Raw genomic sequence first — 15,536 nt, forward strand, 5'->3', positions numbered from 1 at the left:
GCATGGTAAGTCTAATTTGCTAATCAAGTAGTGCATCAAGTCGCTAGTTTGGCCGAGTGGTTAAGGCGATGCCCTGCTATTACACCAGTAAGCTAGGCATTGGGATTTTCCTTCGCAGGTTCGAATCCTGTAGCTGGCGATAATTTTTTTCTCTTCTCATTTTTTTTTTCCGGGTGTATGTTCTTCAACCGCGTCTGTCTCAGCAACACAGTACAAGGCCTACATGGTTCCTAGTCATAAAAAAAAAAAAAATCTATCAATTCAACTTATGTATAGGGGCTTTGTTTTTTTCTATTTAATGGAAGCTTGACGGCGGCTATAGGCTATGGACGGCCGCGCAACCAAACAGCAGTCACATTGCTATAGAATTCTTGCTTTTGTCTACTGACATTGATGGTCAAACCTCGATCTCCGCCATCGAGTGGATCACCCACAGTGCTATAAGCACAATAGTACTTGTGACTTGCCTGTTTTGCCCGTTCGGAAATATGGTCTTTTTGCTCGATCCATGCTTCGCTTTGCTCTTCAAATGTCTTGACATTGACTTTTGTTTTCAATATTGGAGGTATAATCACATTTTCTATAAGCGAGGGGTTCTTCAATAGTTTTTTGAAAAGGGTGTAGTCCAACCTGTCCATGCTGGTTTTAGCTGCTGCTGCACCCAAAGTCAAAGTCAGGGAAGTCGGCAAAGTGACAAAGATGTTGTCGACGTACTCGGTATACTTGCGCACGTATTTCTTGTCAAATGCAGCTTTAAATGAATAGTTATTGCGAAGCCAATTCTGTAATTGATGCGAAGTGGTGGAGATCAACGTGACATCGTCCGTGTCTGAAAGTTGCGCGTACGAAGCCGAGCAAATCTCGCTATCGGCTTGAGGAGAATACACACCGGCCATGACCGGGTAATTATGGTGGAATGCAACGTTGGTGCCCGCCAATTCCTGTCCAATCCATATCGTATCGGGCTTCTTTAACCGCAAGTTCAAGACTTTGTAAAACTCCAAGCTTAGAGACATTAGCAACCCATTCAAGGCTTTTCTCTTGTTGACCACCATCAAGTTTGCATCGATGGCCGTCTTGAAATCTTCATCGAAATACCTGCGAGAGGCACACGACGTTTGTCTCTGGAGATTGAAATATTCCAAATCGCCGCCACTGGGCGAAATGATATTCTTGACAAAGTGGCCAATTTCGTAAAAGCCAGGAGTCGCCTTGACTTTGTTCAAAATGGAAGGGTGTTTGAAAAAATATGCCCCGCCAGATTTGTACTTTACTGCATTGAACAAATTTTGTGGTTCAGTCAACAAGATTGAGTGCTCCGACAAGAGGACCGTGTCTTCAAACGGACTAAAAGATAAACTCAAAGTGGTGATATCGAGATCATACTTGGTTACAGGCGATAGGTCAACAAAGTACAACTGCATCGGCAGGTATTGGTCTGCGTCCACCGTGGCTGCATTAACCAATCGCTTCTTTTCTTCCTCGGGCAAAGCAGTGAAGGTGATTGCAACAGGAAGCTTGCTTCCAAGGTATCTCAACAGCTTCAAAGCGCGCTCAATGTTGCCAACCAGGCGTCTTGTTTCTCCATTTAAAATAGGGATTATTATACCCTGAGAATCGTCAGTTTCGAGCAATTGGTTTATGAGACATTTTGATACCAAGCTATTACTGTTATTCTTCTTCTTCTTCTGTGTCTTCACCACAATACCTTGGGCATCTTTCACTTTGGGAAGATCCAACATCCAAGGATACAACTGTTTTTGAAACTTGTGACACAAGGAATCGGAGATTTCCGGAACACACTTGCCATATACTCTCATGTGGTTCACTTCATCAAATATCCGGTTTTCATAGTTGGCATACAACGAACTCGCTTCTGCAAACTCCCTGGTAATCTCCTCCTCGTACTCCTTCTTCCAATCTTTCCTCTTGTACTTTTTCTTCTCCGCCCTCAATCGTTCCTTTGTCCATTTTTTTTCTTTATACACGAGCGGATCAATTTTCAAACTGGTCCAGGTATCGAGATCCACATGGAAATCTTGAATTTCCTCAAGGTACAAGTTGCATTTCTCGGAAAGCGAACGCTCCGATATTTTCTGAACTTTATCCTTGACGGCCCAACTCGCAAATACAGGATTTCGAAACTCGTCACGAGCTCTCCTTAGATCAAGCTTTTTGTTGTAAAATCGACCGCGGTGGTTGTTCTCGGTGGCAGTGGTGAGAATCTTTTGCCCAGATTGGCGGACTAGTAGCACCAATGAAGCCACGATGAAAACCACTAAAACTTTTTTCAAATAGTATGCTGATCCCATATTGAATCCTGTCTACCCTGAGATCTTTCTAGAAAAAAAAACCAAGGTTTATCTACCATAACTTTCCTTCCCCCCCCTCACCTGATACTTCCAGGGGTAAAAACCCTTTGCCAATCTAAATATGTGAAATTTTGGAAAAAAAAAAATGTCTTTGATTTGGGACAAGGACTAAATAACCGATACACGTCATTATCAAAATGTCAATTGAAATTCATTTTGTTTCTGTTCTCTCCGCCAAAGGAGTAGTATATCACGGGGAAGGAATAACAATCACATTCTACTTGAAAAAAAAACAATTGAAACTTCGTAATTTTACAATTTCTACACTGGAGCCATATTATTTTGTCCTCAAACACACGGCTTACCCACTTCTCCTTTTTTTTTTTCTTCAAGTTCTTCTTATTTCAATTCTTGCAGGCAACTGGCGCTCGACTGGTCGGAAAACTAGCCATGGCCCCGGAACCTTGCAGAAACACAAGAAAACAAGACAATACTATCCCATGGCCAAAGGTACATGTCAGTGATTCCACACACACATACACTTTCTCTTCCTCTCTGTCTCAAGTCATAAAGAGAGATTTTGGTCTTTATCGAAATTTTTCCTCCGTAGGCTAATGATTCACCTCCCCGTCCTCTGAGGAGTCATGACATTAAAATCAAACCCAGGAGCAACTTTGGTCGTTTGCTCCTTGATCCACGCCTCATACACCTGCGATTTCTCAGCTTCCGTTTCGATTTTCACAATCTCCAGTGTGAGTTTCTCTGACCATGAATTAAGTTCATCTCCATTGATTTTGAGTTTGGGCGGGATAGCCGTGGCTGATAATGTAGGCAAGAGCTTGTTGTAGTTGGCGTTTAGCGTGATTGCTTTTGGTTGTTGATACGAGGGGTTCTTTATGAGTGGAACTTGCTTCAATATCGGATCAGCTGCTTTGGTTAGTCGGATTAAACCATTCAAATGCTCACTAGCATCTTTTTTTTTTCTGCTTTCTTGAATACGTACGTCTGTCTGTGTCATCCATCTGGTGCTGCTCAATCGTTTGTGAAGCTGTGGAGTCTGAGATAGATTTCGGAGCGACAAATATTATTGCGCTTAGACCAACTTTCTTTTCGGTTTTTTTTTGCAATAGTAGAGGCTGCTTGGGCTCCACCAAAAATTCAGCAATCTGAAAACTCCTCAAGCTATTGCTTCAAACTGACTGGAAACGGACTGATCTACAAAGGGTAAATACTCAAGAATTAACTATTATTGAAAACCTGAAGCTGTTACTTTTAATATCTTTGGTGTAATTTACTCTTTTTTTTTTTTTTTTGCAACAACTTGTTCTTTCTATTCTACTAATACTAACACTGCCGCCGCTATTACAGTATCAATACATGCCAAAGCTTCAACTTGATAACTTCATACGCTTTCTCTCTCTACCCAGTTTGGCCAGCGATTCACGATGAATGACGGATCAAAATGTAAGCGTTTTCCTGCTTCAAATTGCTCAACGAACGATAATCTCCTTCTAGTCTCATCAACAACCCACCAAATGAAATGTAAACCGACATCTTTTCACGATCAGCGTTCTCTTCAAACTTGTAAACAGTGCCATACATGACATAGTCGTATTCGTCAGCCAACGATTTTTTATCCTCGGGTCGTGGCGGTCTCCACGAGCCATTCGAGGTCAACATCGAGCTGTCGTTGCCTAGCGACGACGCCAAGGCTATAGCTAAGGAGTCATTACTTTTCACGGGGAATAGCTCGCTATTTATGTCTAGGGTGATGTTGACGAGCTCCGACTCCTTGGAGGCATTCGTGGTGTGGCCCGTTATCCTGGTGACTTTGTTGTAACGTCCTGGATCCGTGGAATCGACAACAAACAGATTTTCAAACAAAACCCCGGACATTTCCTGCTCTTATTCTTCTTGCTGGTGTTCTTGTTTACCGGAAAAGGGTGTGATTTCCCCGATGACGTTTGATGATGACGAGGGCCTTCACAGTGGAAAATAAACCTGCCTCTCTCTCTCTTTCGTTCGATGCCTCTATTATCCGCTCTTTAAAAATAAGAATTTCACGGTAGCGCATCATCAGCTGCTGCTGTAGCAGCACCATTTGGTAGCCCACCAACTGCCAAAAGTAATTCCTATATGTTGGTTTCTTGGTGGTGGCCATGATCCTGATCAACCTTGAGCTCGTTGGTCTTTAGTGCAGCCACTGTATATGTTTACATGACGAAAGACAGAAAACTAGCGACTTACTATCTACGTTGCTCTAGATTGGCACACAGTCACGTGATTTGCTCGTGACCCCGCGGGAACTCCGTATACAATAGAACCAAAGTCGTGTACGAGTTGACTGATCCTTTTCAATTGGTCGAAAAGGTAAACAAACCGAGATTGCCTGTGGGCTTTTTCTTCCCCCCCTTAAAGTTTGATGTATCCAATTATAGAACCAATTGCGGGTGATGCCTCGTTTTTTTGTTTGCTCATTTCCACCTCATTCGTGTGGTTCAATTTTATTTCAATTCAGGTCAATCCTGCTAATTTCCACGTCAAAGAAGTCTTTCAATCATCAAGATGGATCCAGTAAGCATCGAGAAGGGCACTTGTGCTGGCGAACGGCAGAGCAAAGACGGTACGCGGAGGAAACGTACCGTCGGAATCTTTGCATTACTCGTGGCGGTGATTCTATATGTGTGCTCCCGAGACACACCACTAGCAGCAGTGACGTGGGGTTCAACGTACAATCTGGAAAATGGCGATCAAACGACGTTTCTGCAGATTTGCGCTTGGAGGATGCTTTTAGGCAGCAGCGGCAGCGGCGAGAGTGCTGCTGGTGGTGGTGTTTTTGAAAAAAGAGACAGCGAGGAAACCGAGGAGCCCCAACGGGATGACTCCGAAACTGCCACTAAGGAGGACAAATCTGAAGCTACCGAAAGCGTAGATGAGAAAGACGCCCAGGAGACCGGGTCTCAAGTTTCCTCCACATCCGATTCTGAAACAAACGAAACGGAAGAGTCTAAACCAAAACCGGTGTATGATCTTCCCGGGGTCCGGTTTGTTTTTGCGTTGTTTGGTTTGATCCTTCTCAATATGCTTGCCATTTGCGTGCACCATGTATATCAAAAGATTACAAGGTCCCAAAAGCTATATAGAAACTTTGAAGATGAGAAATCTCCGTTTTGAAATCGAAGCGGACCGCGGTCTATATGTATAAGCCCCTTAGAGCATTTATATGTACCGTTACTGTTATCCGCCTCTTCGTAGCCCCATACAGAAAAATACGGCCATCTTCGACTTCCGTCATCACCATGCATATCTTTACAGCTCTCCAGCACACAGTATCTATTACATAAGACCAAGCGCAAGCTCGAAATCACGACGGGGGAGGTCCTTCTTTGATGAGCCTTTTTTGGTTGCAAAATTTTGTTAAAAAAAAAAGAAAAACATTTTTTCAAGTCAGATCCAGACAAAGACTTTACCAACCTAGAAGTCTGATTCTACAGGACTATTACAACCACTACTGAACTAACAAGATAAGCAAAAATCAACCTAGCCAGAACGAAAAATTTTCATCCTGTTGCAAGAAGTTTGGGCTCATGGATTACCCCGAAGTCATTTGTCTTTCTTTCTTTCTTTCCCTCTCTCTTTTCTCCGTCGGATTAGTCCGCCGTTGGCGATGTGGAACGCTTTGATAATATTTAGCGAGGATACATACGGCATCCACACAGGCCATGCTCTTCGTCTTTTGTTCGTACGGCAGGGCAGCAAACTTTTTCCTCAAGCAATTGCTTCGTTATATAAAAGGACACGGACTTGACTCCGACCCACTCGGTGATGGAAAGCTCTCCAAAAACATTATCAGCTAATCGAATACTTATTCACTTCAATTTTTTCTGTCGTTTCTTGTTTTTGGTTGCTTACTACCACAGTTGAACATACGGGCAATTCCACACTAGACATGTCGAAAAACTCACACTTGCCTTCGTTAACCACCAGAGTAACGCAAATCTCCTGCGCCATCGTGTGGTGCCTAGTAGCCGCGGGCCCCGTGTTTGGATTTGCGGCATTGAAACCAATCCTCATCGCGCAAGACGTTTACGCATCTCGATGCGACGTCAAGGTTGAATCCGCCGATGCCCAATGCGTTGAGCAGGACTTGTCGTTGAATTTCTTGTTCACTGTTGCCTGTATGGTGACGAATATCTGCGCATTGCCCGTGGGGTCCGTCTTGGACACATATGGCCCGAAAATCACCGGTATAATCGGCTCGTTTCTCCTTACTTTGGGATCGTTGAGTTTGAAATACGCGGCAAGTTTGGAAATTTTCGATGGGTATTTGACGGGTTACACTTTGTTGGCATTGGGCGGTCCCTTTGTTTTCATTAGCTGTTTCCAATTGGCCAACAGTTTCCCCAAGAACTCCGGCTTGATATTGGCATTGCTAACAGGCGCTTTCGACTCGTCGTCGGCGTTGTTTTTGTTTTACCGTCTTTTCTACTTTAGAGTTGAGAAATTGAGCATCGCCAGTTTCTTTACTGGGTATTTGATTGTCCCCATTTTTATCTTGCTTTGCCAGGTGTTTATTATGCCTGGCAGCTCCTACAAGACGGTGGGCACTTTGGCCAAAATCGCCGAGACGGGCATTGATGAAAGCGGAAGACCCTTGGATTCTTCGCTTTTGCTTCCTGCTGATCGCGAGGCTGCTGCAAGCGCAAGCGCAGGTGCAGGTGCAGGTGCAGGTGCAGGTGCAAGTTCAGGCGAAGCTTACTACCAGCCAACAATCTCGGAAACTACTTCGCTATTGATGAGAAGAGCGCCCAACGCGTCAAGAAGGGCATCGACCGTGTCTAGAGCCTCGTACAACTCCGTGAAATCTTCATACGAACAGCAAGCTGATAACAAGTTGGTTGCGTCCACCGGAGGGGTATTTGGTGTCTTGCATGGCTACTCAATCACTCACCAGTTGAAGTCCCCTTGGTTTGTGTTGATGACTTTATTTACAACTATCCAAATGTTGCGCATCAATTTCTTTGTCGCCACCATCAAGGCTCAAGAGTACTATCTATACGACAGCGAGGAAGTTGCAACTACAATCAACCATTTTTTCGACTTGGCCTTGCCGTTAGGTGGGATTTTCTCAATCCCATTCATCGGCTTGATTTTGGACAATTTGACAACGCTTGCCGTCTTGTACATTTTGACCGGGTTGTCGTTGTTTATCGGGGTCATGGGTTTATTATCCTGGTTGCCTGGAACATATGCGGGAATATTGGTGCTCGTCGTTTACAGACCTTTCTACTACACGGCTGTCTCAGACTTTTGTGCCAAAGTTTTTGGCTATGATAACTTTGGCACTGTGTACGGAACCATTATCGCCTTTAGCGGGATCTGCAATATTTTGCAGCAGGTCATGGACCAGGCCACACACGAGTATTTCAATATGAATCCGACCCCAGTCAACACTTTCTTGGTGGTGCTAACGGCTGTGTTTGGCGCTGCTTTGATCTTGTTTGTCAAGTCTCAGGAAAAGAACATCAAGAGAAGAAACCTACAGATGGAAGCTGAAGATGCAACGTTGTCATCTATGCCAAACTAGAATCTAAAACTGAGCATAAAAACTAGTAAAGAAATTCATCTACAAGCATTTCATTCTATTCTATTGTCTTTTTTCTTCTTTTTTTGTTTTTTGATTATCTTTTCAAGAACCTCGTATTTTTTGTTTCTTGCTGTTTGTGACGCTAGGCTCGAGTGCCTTGAGCGGCGGGATGCAACAAACCGGGTTGAAATCTCTCACCTTTTCAGTTCTTGAAACGAATTTCAGTTCTTCGAGAGACCTGCGAGGCTCGCCACCAAAGTCCTGCTTCTGTGGGAAATTGGACAAGATATCCGAAACACTCTTCATTTCTTGCCTTTGTTCTTGTCCGCCGCCTTGTTTTCCTTTTCCACTTGTCTTCTCGAACCCTTGATGAGTTCCAAATGGCCGACTCGTCCAGCAATCAACTTCTCGGTACTTTTCATCAACTGGCCTTGATGGACCTTGGTCAATTTCTGGGCTTCTTTAGCAACTTGTTTCTTGGGCTTGATGATCTTTGGAGCTGCCCTTTTCGGATTCTGCTGCTTCTTGGTCACCCTCAGCGTTCCCTTTGATTTCAACTTGAGATTGCCCTGAGCCATCTAGCAAACGTGTTCTTATCGCTGTAGACAAATAAGGAAGAAAATAGATGATGAAGATCAAAAGATGAGGTTGAGATGAGATCCAGATGGTGTGGTTTGGAGTATCGCCATCTCTCTCTGTCAAGAAAGGAGTCAATGCAACGGAAAAAAAAATAGTCATCTCGATATGTCTTACCATCTCGATCTTTTTTTCTCAATGAGTTGTAAAACACCTACCCATAATTGGTGGCTTCCATAGAGCCTACTACTTTCGATACTCAAGTAAACATATATCTCGGTGTATATATCTTGTCACTCATCAATGCTGGAAAGGTTTCTCATATTGCCAGGGCCAAGGGCCTTGTCGCAGTTCAGAGTCAACAATTTGGTTCAGGAAATTGAGAAAAAGCTCAACCAGCCCGGCATAATCGAGACGGTTGCAAATCAGTATACCCACTACGTGTCTTTGAAACAGCCGTTGAATGCCAAACAGTTGGAGTTGTTGAAAATCTTGCTTACTTACGACAATCCCACTGATGGGTCCGAGTTGAATAAGCAGTTGGCTGCGTTGTCTACAGGCGCAGAGAGTCTTGATTTGAGATCAAACCCAGATTTGGAATTGGTTCAAATATTGCCTAGACCAGGCACAATTTCTCCATGGTCCTCAAAAGCCACCGATATCTCGCAAATTTGCGGTCTTGGCGACTACGTTGAAAGAATAGAACGTGGGTTATCCTTGTTGATCAAGTACAAATCTGGAGAAGCGGTCCAAGTGCACGGCGACGCATTGACCACGGTGTTTGACAGGATGACCCAGACTTTGTACTTTAATGCCAAATTGCCGCAATACGATGACTTGTTTGCCCACCACAAGCCCAAACCACTCATCAGCATCGACCTTTTAGGCGACAGGGGAAACTTGCTCAAAGCAAACAAGGAGATGGGATTGGCATTGGACGCGGGTGAGATTGAATACTTGACGGAGGCCTTCACCAATGTCATTGGCCGTAACCCTACAGACGTGGAGCTTTTCATGTTTGCACAAGTCAACTCCGAGCACTGTCGTCACAAGATATTTAACGCAGACTGGACTATTGACGGGGAAAAAAAGGACAAATCGTTGTTCAAGATGATTAGAAACACCCATGAAAAGAACCCGCAATTCACGGTGTCTGCCTACTCGGATAATGCTGCCGTGTTTGAAGGTCCAGATGGTTATGTTTTCACTCCAGATTTCCAAACCAAGCAGTGGAAGTCGATCAAGGAAAATGTGCAAACGTTGGTCAAAGTCGAGACTCATAACCACCCCACGGCGGTATCGCCATTTGCTGGAGCTGCCACGGGTTCAGGCGGAGAAATCAGAGACGAAGGTGCCGTGGGCAGAGGCTCCAAATCAAAAGCGGGCTTGTCGGGGTTCACAGTGTCGGATTTGAACATCCCCGACTTGAAACAGCCATGGGAATTGGATATCGGTAAGCCAAACCACATTGCAAGCTCGTTGGATATAATGATCGAGGCCCCCATCGGCTCTGCTGCTTTCAACAATGAGTTTGGAAGACCGGCAATCAATGGCTACTTCAGAACCTTGACGACCGAGGTTGAAAACGGTAAAGGCGAAAAAGAGATTCGGGGTTTTCATAAGCCAATCATGTTGGCAGGTGGAATGGGTGCCATTAGACCCGACTTGGCCTTGAAGAACCGCAAGATAACACCAGGGGCCAAGTTGATTGTTCTTGGTGGCCAATCAATGTTGATTGGTTTAGGTGGAGGTGCAGCTTCATCCATAAGTTCTGGTGAAGGTTCGGCAGAGTTGGATTTCGCTTCCGTTCAAAGAGGTAACCCCGAGTTGCAGAGAAGAGCTCAACAAGTCATCGATGCTTGTGTTTCCCTTGGTGTGGACGGCAATCCAATTCAATCGATCCACGATGTCGGTGCAGGAGGTTTGAGTAATGCGTTGCCGGAGTTGGTTCATGACAATGACTTGGGGGCCAACTTTGAACTCAGGTCAATCTTGTCGTTGGAGCCAGGTATGTCACCCATGGAGATTTGGTGTAATGAATCGCAAGAGAGATATGTCTTGGGTGTTGCACCAGAGAATTTGGCCTTGTTTGCTGGTATATGCGAGCGTGAGAGAGCTCCGTTTGCAGTTGTTGGCGAAGCCACCGAGGAGCAGAGGCTAGTGCTCACAGACTCGTTGTTAAAGTCAACTCCAATTGACTTGCAAATGTCGGTATTGTTTGGGAAACCACCTAAAATGTCGCGTGTTGCCGTCACCGAGGATTTGAAATTGAGGCCATTTGACAGCAACAACACTGATACCTTGGACATTGGCGAATCCGTTTCTCGCGTGTTGCAGTTGCCTGCTGTTGGTTCCAAATCCTTCCTCATCACTATTGGTGACAGATTCATTACAGGTTTGGTTGACCGTGATCAAATGGTTGGTCCATGGCAAGTACCAGTGGCGGATGTCGGTGTCACCGCCACCTCGCTTGGTGAAACCGTGTTGTCAACCGGTGAGGCCATGGCGATGGGCGAAAAGCCCACCTTGGCGTTGATTTCAGCCAGTGCCTCCGCCAAGATGTGTGTTGCCGAGTCGTTGTTGAATCTATTTGCCGCGGACGTTTCATCGTTGCAGCACGTTAAATTATCGGCTAACTGGATGTCGGCAGCTAACCATCCAGGAGAAGGAGCTAAATTGTACGAGGCTGTGCAGGCCATCGGGTTGGATTTGTGTCCCGACTTGGGCGTCTCGATCCCAGTTGGCAAGGACTCCATGAGTATGAAGATGAAGTGGGATGACAAAGAGGTTACTGCTCCCTTGGCTTTGACCGTGACTGCGTTTGCACCAGTTGACGATACATCAAAGACATGGACACCGCAACTTATCCCCGTCAACGACACTGTTTTAGTGCTTGTGGACTTAGCCTCAAAAAACAAGAAATCGCTTGGTGGCTCGGCGTTGGCACAAGTTTACAACCAAGTCGGAGACTCAGCTCCCACCGTGCACTCCAATAAAGTGTTGAAATCATTCTTGCAGGCATTGGTGGTGTTGCACAAGCAATTCCCAGTGTTGGCCTACCATGATAGATCAGACGGAGGCTTGTTGGCCACCGTTTTGGAAATGGCCTTTGCCGGTAGATGCGGTTTAGACCTTGCCTTGAGCAGTGGCGAAAATCAATTCACGGAATTGTTCAATGAAGAGTTGGGTGCCGTGTTCCAAATCAAACTCCACGATCTCATAAAATTCAAGGAGATTTTGCAAACAAATGGTATTGATGAAGACTTTGTCCAAGTCATTGGAAAGCCAGATTTCACTAGCCAGGCCATCAGTATTTCATACAATGGAGCGCCAATCTACGCGTCGACTCGTGCTGAGTTGCAACAATTGTGGAGCAACACCTCCTACCACATCCAGAAATTGAGAGATAATCCACAAACCTCGAAAGAAGAATACGACGCTATTGCAGACGACAAGGACCCCGGTATCAGCTACCAATTGACATATGATCCATCTGTACGCAAGGAGTACAAGACCAGGCCCAAGGTTGCCATATTGAGAGAGCAAGGTGTCAACTCCCAGCAGGAAATGGCCTGGAGTTTCCAGCAGGCGGGCTTTGACGTGTACGACGTGACCATGTCTGATATTTTAGAATCAAGAGTCACCTTGGACGATTTCGTTGGATTAGCTGCATGTGGTGGGTTCTCATATGGTGACGTCTTGGGTGCCGGTGCCGGATGGGCCAAATCGGTCTTGTTCAACGACAAAGCTAGAAACGAGTTTCAAAAGTTTTTCCAAGATAGACAAGACACGTTTGCCTTTGGCGCTTGCAATGGTTGTCAATTCTTTAGCAGGATCGCCGAGTTGATCCCAGGAAGCGACCACTGGCCCACTTTCGAGCGTAACTTTTCAGAGCAATACGAAGCTCGGTTCGTCATGGTTGAAGTTGACTCATCTGAGAAAAACAACTCCATCTTTTTAAAGAACATGAAGGGCTCCAAATTGCCAATTGCTGTTGCCCACGGCGAAGGCCGTGCCCAGTTCAAGTCGGCTCAAGACGAGGACAAGTTTGCGTTGGATGTCATCCATTATGTTGACAATTATGGCAATGTGACTCAACAATACCCATTTAACCCCAATGGTTCTCCGCAGGGTATTGCAGGTATCAGTTCAGCCAACGGCAGAGTGTTGGCAATGATGCCTCATCCGGAAAGAGTCACGCGTAAGGAGGCCAACTCCTTCTATCCTCCTGCGCAGGCTAAAAACTGGCAAGGATACGGACCATGGGTTGAGTTGTTTAAAAACGCTAGAGAATGGGTCGGTGATGTATAGGTAGAGAAATGAAGAAATAGTGAAAAAAAAAGAGAAAATAAATAAGTCATACGCAAAGCAAAAGAACAAGTAGTTCATCCCACCCAATAATGCATTTGATTCAATCACACTATCAATACATCTTGAAAAGAAAAATTAAGCGGCAACAGGAGCAGCAGCATCCTCAGCAGCACCCTCAGTAGCTTCCTCAGTAGCTTCCTCAGTGGCTTCTTCTTGAACAGGCTTGTAGTTTTGAACATATGGCGCAGGGACAACTTCATCCTCATCCTTAGCTTCAGCAATCTTGACAGCGTCAGGCAAGGCCTTTGGACCAAATCTGTTCTGAGCAGGGTCCTTCATGATCTTGACCTTGACACCAAGGACACCCTGTCTCATCAAGACGTGTCTAATAGCGATATCGATGAAATCGTTAGTTGGTTGACCAGAGTGGATCATGAAACCATCAGCGTATTTCTGGGACTTGGCTCTAGCGGCTCTCAATTTACCCGAGATCACCACTTCGACACCCTTGGCACCTGCGCCCATGGCGAATCTCAAGACACCGTAAGCGGCTCTTCTGATAGGCAAGCCATTCAACAACTTAGCCTTCAAGGCCTCAGCTTGCACAGCAGCGGACAAACCACGTTCCTCGACTCTCTCAGCATAGATGGCGATACCTTCAGGGGACAACTTGAATCTCTTGACGATCAACGAGGTCAATTCGTGGATTCTTCTACCTTGTTCACCCAAGACTCCTTGAGTGTTGGATGCCTTGACGATAACTTCCAATTTCGAAGGAGTTTTTCTCACTTCGACTCCGGCGTAACCTTGCTCGGCTAATTCTCTGGTGAAGAATTCGTTTAATTCGGCGTAGAAGACACCGTCGGCTACTAACTTCTTTTTCTTTGACAAGATTTGGTTGACCATTGTTGCTGGATAGAGGGAGTATTGGTTGTTGGAAATAAACCAGTATCGTTATGATCAAGGACTTTTTTTTTTTCACTATGTCTATAGCGCTAATGAAGAATTCCTAGCGAGACTGAAAAGTTTCAATCGTACTAGGGCTTTAGCCCTAAATGTTCACGCTACCAAGTTTGTCGCGAATGCCCCTTTTTGCAGCCATGAAAGCTGAAGCTCCCTTACTGGTGGTCTCATGGAACCCATAGGAAAGCAGGATCATTAGTTCGACATTACACATTGTTTGCAACTTACTTTTAAGAGCTAGTGGGTGTTGCTCTACTTGATACTGCCATTTTGCCGCGTTTCGGCCCAGCAGGCCCAGCACAAACGCTATTACTATGTGCTCTTGCAGTAATTTGTAGATCCTTGGTTAAAAATCACAGTCGAAGCATGCTACACTAAGTTTATGTATTGACACCCGTGTGTGCTGAAAATGGGATACTGATTGCAGAAAAGTAGGACATGAGCGCTGAACGCGGAAAGAAGCCAGAGGAGGTTCATTTTATTTTATTTTTTTTGATCCCGCGGTATGTTTTCGTGGCCCGAGGGAGAGTTTGGTTGAAAGTTAGAGCCTGGAGCTGGAAACCACTTGCTTGCTTTCCTCATAAAGTTTTCCTTGTTTACTCACCAAAACTGCATTGATTTGAAGAATCCCATGCATTCAAACACCAGCAAGGGACAGCCAGTCCCCAGTCCTTGAAGCAAGAGTTGAAATTGTATTTTTTTTTTCTTGTTGCACCACAGGTTAGCGCAATTTCCTGGGACAGATAACGGTTTTTTTTCTTTCTATGTGACTTTGTGCCAAACGTCTGAGACAAAAGCTACTACTCTTTGAACCACACTTATCTCCATAACATCTTATCCCCCCCGATGCACGTGAGGCACAGGATACTGTAACCAAAGACAATAGAGTCAATCTTCTTGTTCACTCACCAGTATACCCTTGGATAAAGGAAAAACTTAAAAGATCGCAACACAGTTGATCTGACTAGTAAGAGTTGCCTCAGCCACAGTGTGCAGTATGATGTAATCTCGGAGACTTGTCCCCACAAAATTTCACGGACTTGTACCCCCATTTTATCCGCCCCCTTATCTCTACTCTCTTCCTTTTCTCTTCCCACCCTTGCTTCAGACGTACTTTCAGTGAGATATTTTATGTGGCAGCAAGAGCAAGAAGCAGCGGCAGCAGCGGCAAGGTAGTAGTAGTAATGGCTACCCCAGATTTCAGATGCAGATTTGCCCCATCTTTGATATAAATACCGCTCGCCTTCCTCCTCTTAGACTCTACTTCTAGCACCATTATCTATAACCAGATACCATGAAACAGAATACATTTTTGGCCTTGTCGACTGAAGTGAGCGAGCCTTTCATCATACCTAACGTATCACCAATCTCATCGCCCAAACTCGAGGGCAAGAGCCGTGCTGATAGCATAAGCGGAACAGTTGCTAGCGACCAGCGTTCTCAACCCTTGGTTGCTCATGGCAATGGGGGGGTTGTTGACGGAGACGAGTTATTGTCAAGTAGGAAATCGTCTGCTATTGATTTGAGTTAGGGCAATGGTTCTCCAAGGGAGCAACAAAAGCAGCCGAATTGAGGGTGGAGGAGGTTGGGGCTGATGGAGTTATGCGGGATTTTTTTAGTTCTTGATGGTGTGTTCTTGGAACGCGAGAGGTTGTTTGTATGGGTTTTTATTTCCCTGGCTTATAGAGTATTTATCTTTCAATGAAAGTCGTTGATGATTTATGTACCTGCAATTCTTTATACAAGCTAGTTTGCCAACTATACACAATTGATCTATAGACCAATTT

General features: G+C 45.1%; 9 protein-coding genes across 9 annotated transcripts; 4 read left to right on the top strand and 5 right to left on the bottom strand. All coding sequences in view use genetic code 12, as the record gives it.

The window, feature by feature from the left end:
* Nucleotides 1–323: 323 nt before the first annotated feature.
* On the bottom strand, nt 324–2,312 carry LODBEIA_P16450 (uncharacterized protein; the record flags this gene model as incomplete). The annotated part of the gene is made up of 1 exon (XM_066971556.1): nt 324–2,312. One exon carries the CDS (start codon nt 2,310–2,312, stop codon nt 324–326), a length of 1,989 nt encoding a protein of 662 aa, XP_066828583.1.
* Nucleotides 2,313–2,931: 619 nt separating this feature from the next.
* On the bottom strand, nt 2,932–3,334 carry LODBEIA_P16460 (uncharacterized protein; the record flags this gene model as incomplete). The annotated part of the gene is made up of 2 exons (XM_066971557.1): nt 2,932–3,239; nt 3,316–3,334. 2 exons carry the CDS (start codon nt 3,332–3,334, stop codon nt 2,932–2,934), a joined length of 327 nt encoding a protein of 108 aa, XP_066828584.1.
* A 418-nt stretch (nt 3,335–3,752) lies between these two features.
* Nucleotides 3,753–4,208, bottom strand: LODBEIA_P16470 (uncharacterized protein; the record flags this gene model as incomplete). The annotated part of the gene is made up of 1 exon (XM_066971558.1): nt 3,753–4,208. One exon carries the CDS (start codon nt 4,206–4,208, stop codon nt 3,753–3,755), a length of 456 nt encoding a protein of 151 aa, XP_066828585.1.
* Nucleotides 4,209–4,877: 669 nt separating this feature from the next.
* On the top strand, nt 4,878–5,486 carry LODBEIA_P16480 (uncharacterized protein; the record flags this gene model as incomplete). Its single annotated transcript, XM_066971559.1, has 1 exon — nt 4,878–5,486. The coding sequence occupies one exon, from the start codon at nt 4,878–4,880 to the stop codon at nt 5,484–5,486; it is 609 nt and encodes a 202-aa protein (XP_066828586.1).
* A 775-nt stretch (nt 5,487–6,261) lies between these two features.
* LODBEIA_P16490 (uncharacterized protein) lies at nt 6,262–7,899 on the top strand (the record flags this gene model as incomplete). Its single annotated transcript, XM_066971560.1, has 1 exon — nt 6,262–7,899. One exon carries the CDS (start codon nt 6,262–6,264, stop codon nt 7,897–7,899), a length of 1,638 nt encoding a protein of 545 aa, XP_066828587.1.
* Nucleotides 7,900–8,201: 302 nt separating this feature from the next.
* LODBEIA_P16500 (uncharacterized protein) lies at nt 8,202–8,477 on the bottom strand (the record flags this gene model as incomplete). The annotated part of the gene is made up of 1 exon (XM_066971562.1): nt 8,202–8,477. The coding sequence occupies one exon, from the start codon at nt 8,475–8,477 to the stop codon at nt 8,202–8,204; it is 276 nt and encodes a 91-aa protein (XP_066828588.1).
* A 301-nt stretch (nt 8,478–8,778) lies between these two features.
* On the top strand, nt 8,779–12,786 carry LODBEIA_P16510 (uncharacterized protein; the record flags this gene model as incomplete). The annotated part of the gene is made up of 1 exon (XM_066971563.1): nt 8,779–12,786. One exon carries the CDS (start codon nt 8,779–8,781, stop codon nt 12,784–12,786), a length of 4,008 nt encoding a protein of 1,335 aa, XP_066828589.1.
* A 135-nt stretch (nt 12,787–12,921) lies between these two features.
* Nucleotides 12,922–13,692, bottom strand: LODBEIA_P16520 (40S ribosomal protein uS3; the record flags this gene model as incomplete). Its single annotated transcript, XM_066971564.1, has 1 exon — nt 12,922–13,692. One exon carries the CDS (start codon nt 13,690–13,692, stop codon nt 12,922–12,924), a length of 771 nt encoding a protein of 256 aa, XP_066828590.1.
* A 1,351-nt stretch (nt 13,693–15,043) lies between these two features.
* Nucleotides 15,044–15,280, top strand: LODBEIA_P16530 (uncharacterized protein; the record flags this gene model as incomplete). Its single annotated transcript, XM_066971565.1, has 1 exon — nt 15,044–15,280. One exon carries the CDS (start codon nt 15,044–15,046, stop codon nt 15,278–15,280), a length of 237 nt encoding a protein of 78 aa, XP_066828591.1.
* Between the last annotated feature and the right edge of the window lie 256 nt (nt 15,281–15,536).

This window comes from Lodderomyces beijingensis (assembly GCF_963989305.1).
Source record: "Lodderomyces beijingensis strain CBS 14171 genome assembly, chromosome: 2".
Lineage (NCBI taxonomy): Eukaryota > Fungi > Ascomycota > Pichiomycetes > Serinales > Debaryomycetaceae > Lodderomyces > Lodderomyces beijingensis.